This window comes from Rhipicephalus sanguineus, chromosome 10 (assembly GCF_013339695.2).
Source record: "Rhipicephalus sanguineus isolate Rsan-2018 chromosome 10, BIME_Rsan_1.4, whole genome shotgun sequence".
In the NCBI taxonomy this organism is placed as follows: domain Eukaryota; kingdom Metazoa; phylum Arthropoda; class Arachnida; order Ixodida; family Ixodidae; genus Rhipicephalus; species Rhipicephalus sanguineus.
The window spans coordinates 17,463,797-17,477,256 of NC_051185.1; the positions used below are offsets into that span (position 1 = coordinate 17,463,797).

At 46.8% G+C, this 13,460-nt stretch overlaps 1 protein-coding gene across 1 annotated transcript in view; it reads right to left on the minus strand.

Annotated features, from left to right (window-relative positions):
• Window positions 1-13,460, minus strand: part of LOC119372372 (uncharacterized) — a 43,677-nt gene that overhangs the window by 17,448 nt on the left and 12,769 nt on the right. Inside the window, exons 8-9 of the mRNA XM_037642845.2 lie at window positions 9,942-10,421; window positions 3,212-3,285 (exon numbers count right to left, since the gene is read on the minus strand). Coding sequence (XP_037498773.1) covers window positions 3,212-3,285; window positions 9,942-10,421 — 554 coding nt within the window. The remainder of the gene's footprint in view (window positions 1-3,211; window positions 3,286-9,941; window positions 10,422-13,460) is intronic.

Sequence of the window (13,460 nt, forward strand, 5' to 3'; positions counted from 1 at the left end):
GAGATATCGCCACGCTGCGGGGCAATACGGCTATGAAGGCGATATTTATTCACTATAACACGAATTTGTGCTCGCCTTCAGCGATAGACAGACATTTTTCTTTCGTGAGCCTTGTGCTGAGGCTGAAGCGACGCTGTTAGAAGACAGCCTATTTGAGAAGCCTACAAAGCAACCTTCTCAGCAAAGCAGATCTTCAAAATAAATGTGTGTTTTTTCTCAATTCACTGGTGTTCATTAGTGATTCGAGTGATTTGCTTAAAGTGTGCTATGTCTAGCATAGCTTAGTTTGTTCGCCAAGTATGTCGATTTCGGTGTCCAATCCTTGTTCCTGTTGCTGTGAAATAGTGTATTTTTATTGCAATTGATACTTGTAATTATGTCATTATTACTAATTATGTACTTTGTCCACCCCCTCCCCTGCAATGACTTAATGGCGCTGAGGATACTGCAATAAATAAATAAATGAACTGAACGTTTCGATGCGCTGTAACTTTAATTACAACATTATGCTGCACTAATAAGTGTCTTTGCGTAGTATGAGCATCCTTGAAATGAAAAAAGTATTCCAGTATCTGTATCGCTGTAACTGTATTCCGGAATACTTTTTTCGTCTTATTGCAAAAGTATCTCCGAAATATCCCGTTACGTTAAAGTCAAATATGTATCTCAGTATCTGTATTTTAGGCTTCCAGTTCATGTATTTCGATATCTGTATTCCGGAATACACTTCTGAGTATCTCTGCCCAGCCCTGCTATGAATTTACTCAATTTTCATTATTATCCCGACGATTAATTTGCCCTCATCTTAAGTAAGCTTATGCTCCGATATCATGTGTATCCAGTATAAGTATTAACTCGAATCAGAACCATTAATTCCGTACCAGTTTTATGTTGTACAAGATTTTTTCCTGAATATTCGGAAAACCGGAAGTAAGGTTTCAACCGGAAGTGTCTGGAAAAGATACAAGAGTGTCAATCGGTGCTCACGACACTAATGAGTGCTCGGGCTTTACGTGCCAAAACCACGATGTGATTTATTTATTTATTTATCTATTTATTTATTTACATATACTGTCAATCCCTTGAGGGATTATAACAGGCAGGGCAAAAAACAATGGTAAAAGTAGTGAGTAAACAAATTACATATACGTATATACGTATATGACATAAAGAGTGTTAGTGCCAATTTTTGCTAGGCCATAACTACAAAAATACGAAGTGCACACAGTAGCGTGGGACTGCGGATTAAATCACACCACCCGGGGTTCTTTAGTGTGCACCTAACTCTAAGCACACGGGTGTTCTTTAGATTTCGCCTCCATCGAAATGCGGGCGCCGTGGACGGGAGTAGAACCCGCGCCCTCGCTCTTAGCAGGTTCAAACACTCCACATAGCACTCATATGTTCACAATCCAGACTTCTCCCTCTGGTTTTGGCCGTATTTTTTTTTTCATCAGATAGCAGAGATGCATTCTCTTCGATATACGGCCATAGTGGGCACTTACAGTGCTAGTATACTTTTTAAAAAAAATGCACCATCTCCCACTGAAGGGAACCATGAGGGGATGCCAAGCAGCACTGTGGGCGCACACCAAGTTTTCGTTACGTTCACTCGGCGTTTCCGTTAGTGCGTGAGGTTTGTATTTATTGTTTGTGTTATCATTACGTTGTGTTTGTGCGTTGCTTTCTGTTAGCGCCGAGTGAACGAGTGGCGCCGACGTTGACGTTGCAACTCATCTGAACGAGAGCAAAGCGAGAATGACGGAAGTCGACCGAGCGCACGCGCTTACATACACATGAAATGGGGGAGGGAGAGGAGAGAGTGGGTTAGACTGTGACTGCGGCGCGGCTGCATCACGTGGGAGAAGAGGCTGCGCCGCGGCTGCGGGGCGGGGGAGGAGAGGAGAGAAGGCGACCGAACACATGCGCAAAGGAGGAGAGTGGGAGAGAGAGTAGGCGCATGCGCAGTGGAGCGCGGACGCCACCACCGACACCGGACACAGCCCCTAGCAAAAGCTGCTTCGCATCTAAAAAAAAAATCCGGATCCCTTCCCCTTTCGGAGAAATCGGGGCAAGCTTGGCATAGGCGTGCCTGACATCCTGTACTATTCAGAAAGGGCTGATCGCCGACCAGAAAGGGACGATCGCCGACAAGCCTACAATCGAAAGAGTGCCAATTACTGGAAAACGGCGCATACAGATACGCGTGTGGCCGGCGAATCTTCGAGGGTCGCATTTCTGTACACTCGCCGGCGCCGGGTGTTTCGCTTGCGACGCCACCGAAACTGTAGCTCATAAGCTTCTCTTGAATAAACATTTTTTTGTTACTAGTGGAGCATGTTTTTCAAGCGCACTATTATATCATTATCAAAAGATATTGACGGCACATTTTTGTTGTCAGGTAACGCCCCACTATGGTGTTGAGGAATTTAATTCTCATTAAAATTACCCTTGCTCGTAACAGTGCATTCATCTCGGTATCTTTTGCGCTGCAGTGTGCCACAATTATACAGCAACAAGCCCAACTCGACACTTTAATCAAGTCCATGCACCTTTTTGTTTCGATTGTTCTTAATTTTAGGACTTAGCGATCGCTTTTTAATTTCTGTGCTGCCGTTAACACGTAGCCAAGTTATACGCCAATTAAGACATCCGTCTTCCCCATAAAAACAAGGAATTTTCAATTAATCTCTTCTGCGCGCAAGACAATGCCATTGAATGAACGAAATGTTTTGGAAAGCTGATTCCATCAGCAGATGCCGCATGCCTCTATGTCCGCCACGGTGGTACAGAGGTTACAGTGCTCGGCATGTGGCCCGAAGGTTGAGGGTTCGATCCAGATCACGGCGGTCGTATTTCAGTAGAGTCGATATATGCTAGAGGCCTGTATACCATATAGGCGTCGGCAGAGGGGGTGCAAAAGGGGCACTTGCCCCCCTCAAGCCACACCGTCACTTGCCCCCCACTTAAGCTACACGAGCGCTCCCCCGCTCACCCAGCCGCGATGCAACAAGGGTTTGCACCCCCCGAGACAAATTCTTGACGACGCCCATGTATACTTAGATTTAGGTGCAAGTTAAAGAACACCATGCAGACGGTCAAAACCTCTGGAGCCCTCCTCTACGGCGTGCCCCATAACCATATCGCGGTTTAGGCACGTAAGACCCTAGATATTGTCATTAATTAGCATTGCCTCTATGTTGTTGCTTACCTGTATGGTCCTATGGCTGCCGGGGCGGTAGGTGTGTTGATGACCGTTTTCGCTTCTGGCATGATCCCGAGTCTCTAGCTGCTTCAAGCTCGAACGGCAGCTCAAGAAGTGATCCGGGCAGAATCCACGTCTTCCGAGGAAGTAATCTTGGAGCGGACAAGAAGGCGATAGCAGTTTTGGGAGATAGCAACCACGCTGGGAGTGTTAAGATTAGTGCATCGTAAAACGCATTGCTGAGAACGGCGAGGCTTCTACCTGCTGATATCAGCGATAGCAGCGCCTCGCACTGGGCGTTCGGGACTGCAGACGCCCCCTCGAAGATTTCAGCGTGCGAAGCGCCGGGCTTGTAAAAGTTAATGATCTTCAAAGTGCGGACACTTTCTAAATGCGCACGTCCGTCACGTGCATAGGCGTGAGCACAGGCTGGGGAGACCCCTCCCCCCCGCCACCTTCTTCCGAAACACTCGTCTTTGCATTGCGTTCTGATTGCACTGCGTTGTGTAAGGGCCTCAGTTGAGGGGGACGGGAAGAGCGGGGGGGGGGGGGAGGTGCTATGTCACGCCTATGCTGCATTAATTCACCCTGCGTACGCCTATGGTCACGTCATCATGTATAGTGTTGTGTACTCAATAGCACCACGAGCAACGCTAGAGACGGGACGGAAAAAAAAAAACGACAGACATGGCGCGGAAATAACAACCACTGCTTTATTGCGGGAAAATGCAATATATACAGAAGCTCAGCGCAGAAGACCAACAAAAACACAGTGTCCGCGCAGAGATAGAAAAGAAGTCGTCACATCACAACCGTCAGCAAAGCAGGCTACCACGTTTTCAACAAAACACTCGCATCACAGCTACCTGTGCAGGGAATTAGAAGGCAAACAGGCATGCACGTTTCCGTGTGTGTGTATATGACATGATACGCTAATCTCGCCTGCTCTTTTGCTATTTATGTTTTTCTAAAACGGTGCACTTCAAGGAGAGACTGACAACCGCATTGTTTGCAGTGGTGGGCTAGATGAGTGGGCACAAAGCCGTTATGCCTGTACACGTGTTCTCTCAGACGGTCGTTCAAGCATCCGCCTGTTTGGCCAATAGGCTATTTCGTCAGTGACGGTAATACCGTACGGAAAGTACGGAAATGCCGTGGTACGGTAAATCAAAGCGGACGAACAGACAACTTCCCTACCGGCGCAAGTTGTCTTTTCGTCCGCTTTGATTTCATCACATTTATATCGTAATTACTACCCTACAGTTAGAAGACAGCAAATCACGTACCCTGTACGTTCCTTGGTGACATTGTCTGCCGGTGTGAGTACGCTGTGTCTAACAAAGAAAAACGAGCCGTTGTTCCATTCCGCATTCGTTTAGCCCATACACAAGCCACTCTGCGCATCCTGCTTTGTGTACAAGAATGCCTGCTTGAAGTAGTTAAATTTAATTAGCCCCACGTTGTAGCACTACCGCTTAGGAGTATTGTACGACAAGGACTGAATTATGGGAGGAAAACCCTCGGGCACACTGTGATATGTGGTATGTGGGGAAGGGGGAGGGGGCGGAGTCTGCCTCGAAAATTTAATGCCACATCGCGTTTCAATCATCCTGAAATATGCGTCGACGTGAGGAGGGTATAGATTTCAATTCCACTCAAGCCGAGCAGCTATACGTCTAACGACGCGTTGCCTTCAGACGAGCGGGACCACCCATGTAGAGTATGTATACATATCAGTATATAAACTGCTGATGCATGTACGCAAGAGAGATACTTTAACGACAGCTCACAGCCCACAGCGAAACGCCTGGCATACTTCTAGGCGCAATTAAGAGTGTGAAATGAAACAATAAACTGCTCATTGGTCAAATAATTTTTGGTTCCGTTCAAAATAAACACCCACCCTCGAGCGACAGAGGCGAAAAACTAGCCCGTGTAGTTAAGGGGCGAACCACAACACGAGTCGCGAATCTCGGAGTCGCAAAAAAAAAAAAAAAAGAACGTGCTAACGCACTCCAATTTCGATCGCTTGTCTTCGGCTATTAACGAGGCGTGCAACGACCCGGAAGATGCAATAATTGTTATTTTTTAATTGACTTTTTATAGAAGCATTCGACGCTTTGTTATGCAGGCGAAGCGCGAGTCCTCATAGACGGCCTTTAATTCGCTGTTTTAGTGCAATTACGGTGGCGCGCTAAACGAATCGTGACCAAGCTCTGTTCGAAAAAACAGGGCTCCCTTATCCATCACCGTTTGGCTTTTGATGAGGCTCGTGGAACGGGCTTGAACGATCTAAAAAAGAAATAAACAAAGTCCGGGTTAATTAAAGTTGTCCAGAGAAGGGTGACCCTCGAAGAGCTTGTTTTAGAGGTACGCGCATGCGCACGGTATAGAGCGTTTTGCATTTCTCGGTTATATAGTTTCTGTATACACTAGATCTAAGACACTCGCGTAAAACATTCCTCAAGTGTTTCCCGGGGACCACAGCGCTCACGACTGGGCACGCATATACTGACTAGAGTTACTGTATATGGGTCCTTTAGGAGCCTTATACAGTAATTCATCTTTATAGAGTAACTCTACTGTATGCAGTAATTCTACTGTATACAGCAACATCACCCTATAAAGTTACTGTATATGGCTCCTTTAGGAGCAGTAAATCATCTGTATAGAGTAACTCTAATGTATACACCAACTCTATAGAGTTATTGTACACAGTAACTCTACTGTATAGAGTAACTCTTCCCTATAACGTTACTGCATGTGGCTCCTTTGGAGCCATATACACTAATTCATCTGCATAGAGTAACTCTACTGTATACAGTAACTCTTCTGTATACAGCAACTCTACCCTATACAGCAACTCTACTCCATATAGTTACTGTACACACTAACTTATCTGTATAGCGTAACTCCACTGTATACAGTAACTCTACCCTAAAAAGTTACAGCATGTGGCTCCTTCAGGAGCCATATACAGTAACTGATCTGTATAGAGTAACTCTACTGTATGCAATAAATGTAATATGTATAGACAACTCTACTCTATAGAGTTACTGTGTATGGCTCCTAAAGGTGCCATATACAGTAGCTGTAATACTGACGACAGCGAATTGCCGTCTAGGGGCAGTATTCCACAGTGACGTAGCCAGAAATTTATTTCTGGGGAGAGGGGGGGGGGGGGCGGTCTGAAGTAACAGAGCGGTCGCGTTTCGTGCGCGACGGGCGCGATCAGTTTCGATATCGTCCTTAAAATTTGACGATGGATATATCGAATTATGTGCAACTTTTCTGATTTATAAAAAGTGGGTATGCCGTATATCGTCATGAACTGCAACTTTCTAATAAAAACAACTGCGCTCAAGTTCATAATTAGAAGTTAATTAACGAGTTTTTCCGCTTCGACGTAGAGTTCGAGTGCGAAAACGACGGGAGACTTACTGTCATAGGACTTTTATAAAAAAATCTGTATTGTCTAAAAAAAAAAAACCCCCCGCCTGCGTTTCCTCCTTAACCAGACAATCAGCATGCACTGAAAGCGGCATAAAGCGATGGTCTCGGGAACATGGCCATAGAAGACATCTTAGAATATGAAGTTGTAAGGTGTCGCAGCAGGGCGCTACAAATACGATACTGCAGCTCTTAGCAACGAAGCCCTCTGAACGAATATACTAGTCCTGAGAAGCGTCATCATATACTGTGGACAGCAAAACTCACAGGGTCGCTTATACCAACGTTTATAGTATACAGGGTGTTTCAAGAAATGTGTCCAACCTTCTAAAAAAATCAGGAAAATGCGATATTTGATTGCTGCCTTCAGAATTGGTTTTTCTGTGGTGGCAGGGATTTTAAGATGGTTAAAGAAATTATTTGGGACTGTAATTAAAGAAGTTAAATTAATTAACTTTTTAATTAGTAGAGTTAGGTGGTCGTGTCAAATGGGAGAATTGAAGTTCTTCACGCCAGAAACCCAACCCAACTTTGAGATTTTGAATAAGTGGCATCTAGTAATAATTATGAAGTAATGAAATTCAACCAAATTCAATGACGAAACCTAAACAGAAACATGGAATAACGCAACTGCCATATTTTTCTGACACGTCCAGAATGAGTGAACGACTTTTTCTGTAGCGCTAGGCATCTTAAGATGGTTAGAGACATGACTTGAGACAGTAATTAAGAAAGTTAAATTAATTAACTTTTTAATTAGTGCAGTTAGGTGACTGTGTCAAATTGGGGAATTGAAGCTCTTCGTACCAGAAACCCATCCCAACATTGAAATTTCGAAAAAGCCGCCTCTAGTAATAATTACGAAGTAATGAAATTCAACCGAATTCTATCGTTTTCGCTGTGTAAAGCCGTTGCATTTCGTTGAATTTCATTACGCCACAACAATTACTAGAGGACGCTTTTTCGAAATCTCAAAGCTCCGATGGGTTCCTCGCATGAAGAACTTCAATTCTCCCATTTGACACAATCACCTCACTCCACTAATTAAAAAGTTAATTAATGTAATTTTCTTAATTACTGTCCTAAATGATGTCCTTAGCTACTTTAAGATTCCTGCCGCTACAGAAAAAGCAATTCTAAAAGCCCCGAGCAAATATCGCATTTTCCTGATTTTTTGAGAAGGTTGGACACATTTCTTGAAACACCCTGTATAGGCGTCCGCACGGCGGAGGGAGGGGGGCGCAATATCTGCCCCATACATTGACTTAGTAGGAAGAGGGTGCGCTGCCATGAACCTTCGCACCCCCCTCCCCCCTTACGCACGTCTATGGTTCCTTATGCATTCACCTTAAACAACTCGAAGGCAAAAAAATTCAACAGATCCTTTCTGCATCTAACGTGGTTTTGCACTGCCTCCGTTATCGGACCACCTTTGACCAAGCTACGATGGCATGTGATGACGTCATCATGCGATGTTACGTCACAGTGATGTAATGATTGCGTCACTGTGGCGTCACATATTTTGGCGATCTGTGACGTCATGGTCACGTGATATGGTGATGTCCCCACGTGATGATTTTTTGCATAAAGGCCCGACCACATGTGCGCGTTGCAGTGCGTCAGCGCGCGGCTAATAGACTCATCGCCGTGCCCTCTCTATATGGAGAGAGAGAGAGAGAAGGCACGCAGCTTCGTGCAGCCACTTGCCTTCTCTCTTCATAGGGAAAGGGCGCGGCGCCGAGTCTACACGCCACGCGCTGACACGCTGCAACGTGTACGTGTGGTCAGGCCTTAACTCGTGTTGTCCCTGACGCCGCTGGACGCCGACGGTCAATTTTCGCGTTTGATGAGGCATCTAAGGCTTTCGGCTTAAAATTGTGTGAATGTACAGACATAATGGCATGAGCGCACCACCCGTAACACGAACATGTCCACTGCCACACATCGCCAAAAAGTATGTGACGGTCCCAGGACCGTATACCCACGAATTTTTTTCGGAGGGTGTTTGTGTGTATAGAACGGCTAACTTTCGCAACTGGTGGTCGTTGTGAAGGCGTGCAAATATTTTGGTATCACCCGAAGAGGCAAATCATGAAAAAATTTCGGGGGGTGTCAGAACCCCCCCCCCTCCCTTAGTTACGGCCCTGGACGATCCCTTTAGCTAACGCTAAGGATGCCACAGGCGAAAGCCTATGCTCTCACAAGAGACTCATTAATTTGCTTTGACGCTCTTAGTCAACTGGAATCAGCTCGCATAAGGTAGCGTAAACCAGATATCATTGGAAAAGGCCTTCGCCCTGCAGTGAACGTAAAATAGGCTGATAATGATGATGATGATAATCTTTATTCGCATATTTTCTATTTCCTCATTTAATTAGTATTACAATTATAATTTCTACAATAATAGTACCCCGTTTGTGGCCTGCCGCCTCATAGGATTCGTGGCATTCGAGTACCATGAAAAAGAATTGCTGGAGTGCAAATTATTCTTCATGAGTGAAGCTGCACCCAGCGGCAGCGGTCACCATATTAGTAGGGGCAGTATAATACTACCCCGCGCCCTACAAGATTAATATGGCAAATTTTTCAGGACATACTGCTAAACGTGTGTCTTTGTGTTACTGGTTTCCTCAGGAATCCTGAAAATCTCGGGAAATTTTATTAGAGATCAAGTCATCAATACTCATCTCAAGATGCGACATTCGTCGGTAACAGCGGTTTATTATTTAATAACTAACCTATTTTACATTAACAGAGCGAAATAACTTTATCTCCAAAATCTCCGAAAGAAGCATGTTTCCGAGATAGATGGGCAAGCGCTGGTTTCACTTTATCCGGTAAGGCGATGTGAGATGTTCCACTCCAGCATTTTATTATTTTTTTAAACCTCCTTGGTGCCATTGGAAAGGGATAATCAACATCAACAACAGTCGCCGACGTCGAGGAAGACAAAAGCGAACCGAAGCGCGTGAATTTGGAGCGCGTTCGGCGGTTGCCGGCTGCACGAGACACGCGACCGGTACCTTGCCCGCAGGCCCACGTCAGCGTCTTCCAACCGGCGTCCGTTCGCTGCAGCACAGCGTCGCGTTCAACACCAAAGTCCGACGCCATGAACCGCGAGCAAGGGGACATCGGCGACTCCTTCGACAGCTCCATCCCGAAGTTTCCGGAACCGAAGTCACCGGAACCGAAGACTCAATCGGACGATGCTTCGGCGGTCGCCGATCGAATTGTGACTCCGGCGCCGTTTCGAAGGCGTCTCTCCCCGGCTCAGGAAGAGTCCGACCTGAGCCGTACCATCATCTTCTGGTGCTGTGAGCAGTTCAACCGCGCCCAGCCGTGGAGCGTCTGCTTGGACCCCGGGAAAGTTTCGCCTCCGAGGTCTTTCAAGGAGTTCGTCGATCGTCTCTCCTCGAACCTGGACGCCTTTCGCGGCAACTACTTCGCCCTGTTGCTCGCCGTCCTGGCGCTCAACGTCACTGGCGAAGTGACGCTGGTGTTGGCCGTCGCCGCGGTTGTGCTGGTCTGCGCAGCGCTCAAGCTCCACGAGGAAGGGGACCGCGCGACCATCTGGGGCACCGAGACCACGATGATCGGCGGCAAGAACCACAGGCTGATGCTGGCCGTGGCGGTGGCGCTGCCACTCATGTACTTCGTGGACATGTGGACCGCGGTGACGTGGTCCTTCGGAGCCACCACGGCCATCGGCTTCGTCCACGCCTCTCTGCACGCCGGGCCTGGAGCCGCCGCCGTCTTGGCGAAGAAGCTGGAGCCCATTCCCGAGGAAGGAGATGTGCCGTCACAGTGAGGCAATAAAAAAGCTGCAGAATGCATGTGTCCTTGGAAATTTTCGTTCTCTTTGTATGCAAGGAAAACGTTAGTTGAAAGTGACATCAACCAAGGTACTGACAGTACCTCGGTTGGTCTCACTGTTTCAGCCGCAAGTTCTTTCCCAACCAGACAGATTTCTGTAACTTGAATGGTCACCTTAAGCACGTTAGTGTATTATCGGCGTCAAATGAAACGCGACCAGTCATCGCCATTCAGGCGCGCAGCACTCCGGTTGGGCAGCACTGCGCATGTCCACAGTGATGACTGAACGGAGCTGATGTTTGCCGCGGTTTGGGTTTCATTTGACGTCGACAGTACACCCCTCCCGCGATTCGTGAATATATTGTGTGGTAGCCTCCTGCTCTACCGTGTCTACTCCCGTACTGTCATCACCCTACCGCATTTACTAATTTAATACGTACCAGTAGCACTGGCGTGGGCAGGACAATGTTTTTAGGGGCGAAGCACCTTAGGGTCTAGGCTTGTCCGTTGTGTGGTGTCCGTGCTCACGGCACGGCACCGTGCAATATCCCCTAAAAAGGTTTACAATATACGAACAACAATCATATTTGTGACAAAACAATATGAAACACCTACAAGCACAAACCCTTTATACTTAGTCGGCGACTACAACGTAGACTGAATATTATGGACCTTAGGACCTAGCTTCGCCCACTCGTCATCATTCACTTCGTGGAGATGCGTTCCATTTTGTTCTCTCATGATCTGCATTGCTCGTGAAATAAACATCTATTCTAATGTAGGGTGGCATTGACCATTGTTGGTTAAATGTCTCTATAGCATTTCCAGTATCTCAATTCACTTCCGGCTCTAGAATAGCTAAGAAGCCTGTTTCCAGGCCCTAAAGAGTGCAATAGCAAAACTTCCGGGCGCCGTTACATGCGGTAGGGTTGCGTGACGTGAGCAGAAACGTCACCGTATGACGTCATTCCACCACCGTAAAATTTGAATGAAAGGAAATACTGTGCCTGGCGTTGCACAAAGTACGGCTACCTTGCCAGTGTCGGCGGTTGGCTCGTGTCACTGGCGGGGTCCAGTAACCTACGCCGTGCCGCTTCGTGGTTCCCACTATTATGCCAGAATCACTACGCTGCCAGAGCCATGGTCGGCAGCGACGTGCCGCTATACCAGTGACATCACACGTGACGTTTCTGCTCAGGTCACGTGACTCTTCCGCTTGTGACGGCGACCGGAAGTTTTGCTATTGCGCTCTTTAAGGTATGGAAACACGCAGCTATAGAGGCAAGGCCTACGCGACGAGTTCGGTCGGAAATTGTTGTTTACATTGTGGACGTCGCACCCCACTACGGAGAGTGCGCTGAAGAGGCCCAGGTCGCGTTCCTCTTCTTGTTCTTCTGCTCGGTAGAAGAGCGGCCCATGCCCAATGCGTGCAGCATCAGAGCTTTGGGTGAATGGCGAAGTTGTGAATGAGTTCAGCTGTATGTTGATTCCAACAGGGAACGCCGTTTTACAGAGGAGTTGGCCGTGTGTCGTAGATAGAAAATTATCATCATCATGAACCGACACGCGCTTTCTTCTTCATTTTGCTGAACTTGTTTTCCGAGAAAGCGGATGCAGGCGACGCGGAGCCAAACGTAGCCGAAAGAACGAATTTTAGACAAATCCGTGTACTACCCATCATTCCCATGCTGGCTGAAGCGCCATGCGTTGCAGCTCCCATAGACACTAGCGCCAGAGTTTCCTCTAGTAAGTATTGGAGGAAACTCTATGATCTTATGTTGGCACGTTTAACGTGTATCGCCTCGTTAAGTTATGCTGCATATGCACATGTTATATCTTGCTTATTTCTACCATATCTGCTTTGTCCCTCTCCTCTGTTATGCGTAAATTCGGAATGAATAAATAAATAAATAAATAAATAAATAAATAAATAAATAAATAAATAAATAAATAAATAAATAAATAAATAAGCAGACCAGCTGTTCCTTCAGACTTAGCACCACGATTTTTACTGGGTAATTCGCTACGCGTTGGCACAGCAAGATGATTCTCGCATCGTCACATATACGAAAAAAAAAAAACGAGTTCTATTTAATGACGTAAATTCCAAGCAACCTCGACTACAGGCTTGGCCGAAGCAGTGCGAAGCACCACGTGTTTTTCGTATCGACTGCGATGGCTTCAATCTCCACGAGCGAATCCTGGAAACAGGAAAAAAAAACATAAAAGTTGGGAATCGCAGTTTACAAGCTATATAACGACAGCTTCTACGTTTATCTTAAGGTCCACCGCATAACGTGTTCCACGTGCACATCATTAACTAGCTTCTGGACCACGTTCGCTATAACATGAAACTATTGAATCCTGTTTCGACTTCGAGTCCGCCAACAACGCTCCGCGATTGGTCGAAATCTCCCGGGCCACGCCCACTACTCTCGCTTGTCATGGGATTCAAAGGAATGACGTAAAGACGTTCCGTCGCATTAATCTGCCCAATAATACTGCGTTTTTATTGAATAGCTCGAAAGTGCACCCCGTTTCGAAAGCAACAGAGGATGGCCGCCGGTCAATGTGCCATGGGTACGCATAATATCTGCGGATTTACGTGCCAAACCATGATATGATTAGGAAACATGCCGCAGCGGAGGGCTCTGGAAATTTCGACTGCCTGGAGTTATGTAAAGTGCACTGACATAGCCCTGTACAAGGGCTCTTTGCATTTCGACTCCATCGTAATGTGACCGCCGCGGCCGGGATCGAATCCGCGACTTTCGGGTCTGCGTCCGAGCACCGTAACCACTGCTCGGCAGACATTATTAGATGCGAAGTATCTTAAGGCGGAGCTCAATCCGGTGGTGGTGTGCGGCGTGACCACCCTTACTGCGCATGCGCATACCCTCTCCACACACCTCCTCTCCACTCACCCTGTCCTCTCCCCTCTCCACTTTCCCACCTTGCTTTCTCTCTCCCCTCCCCCTTTCCACTCTTCCTC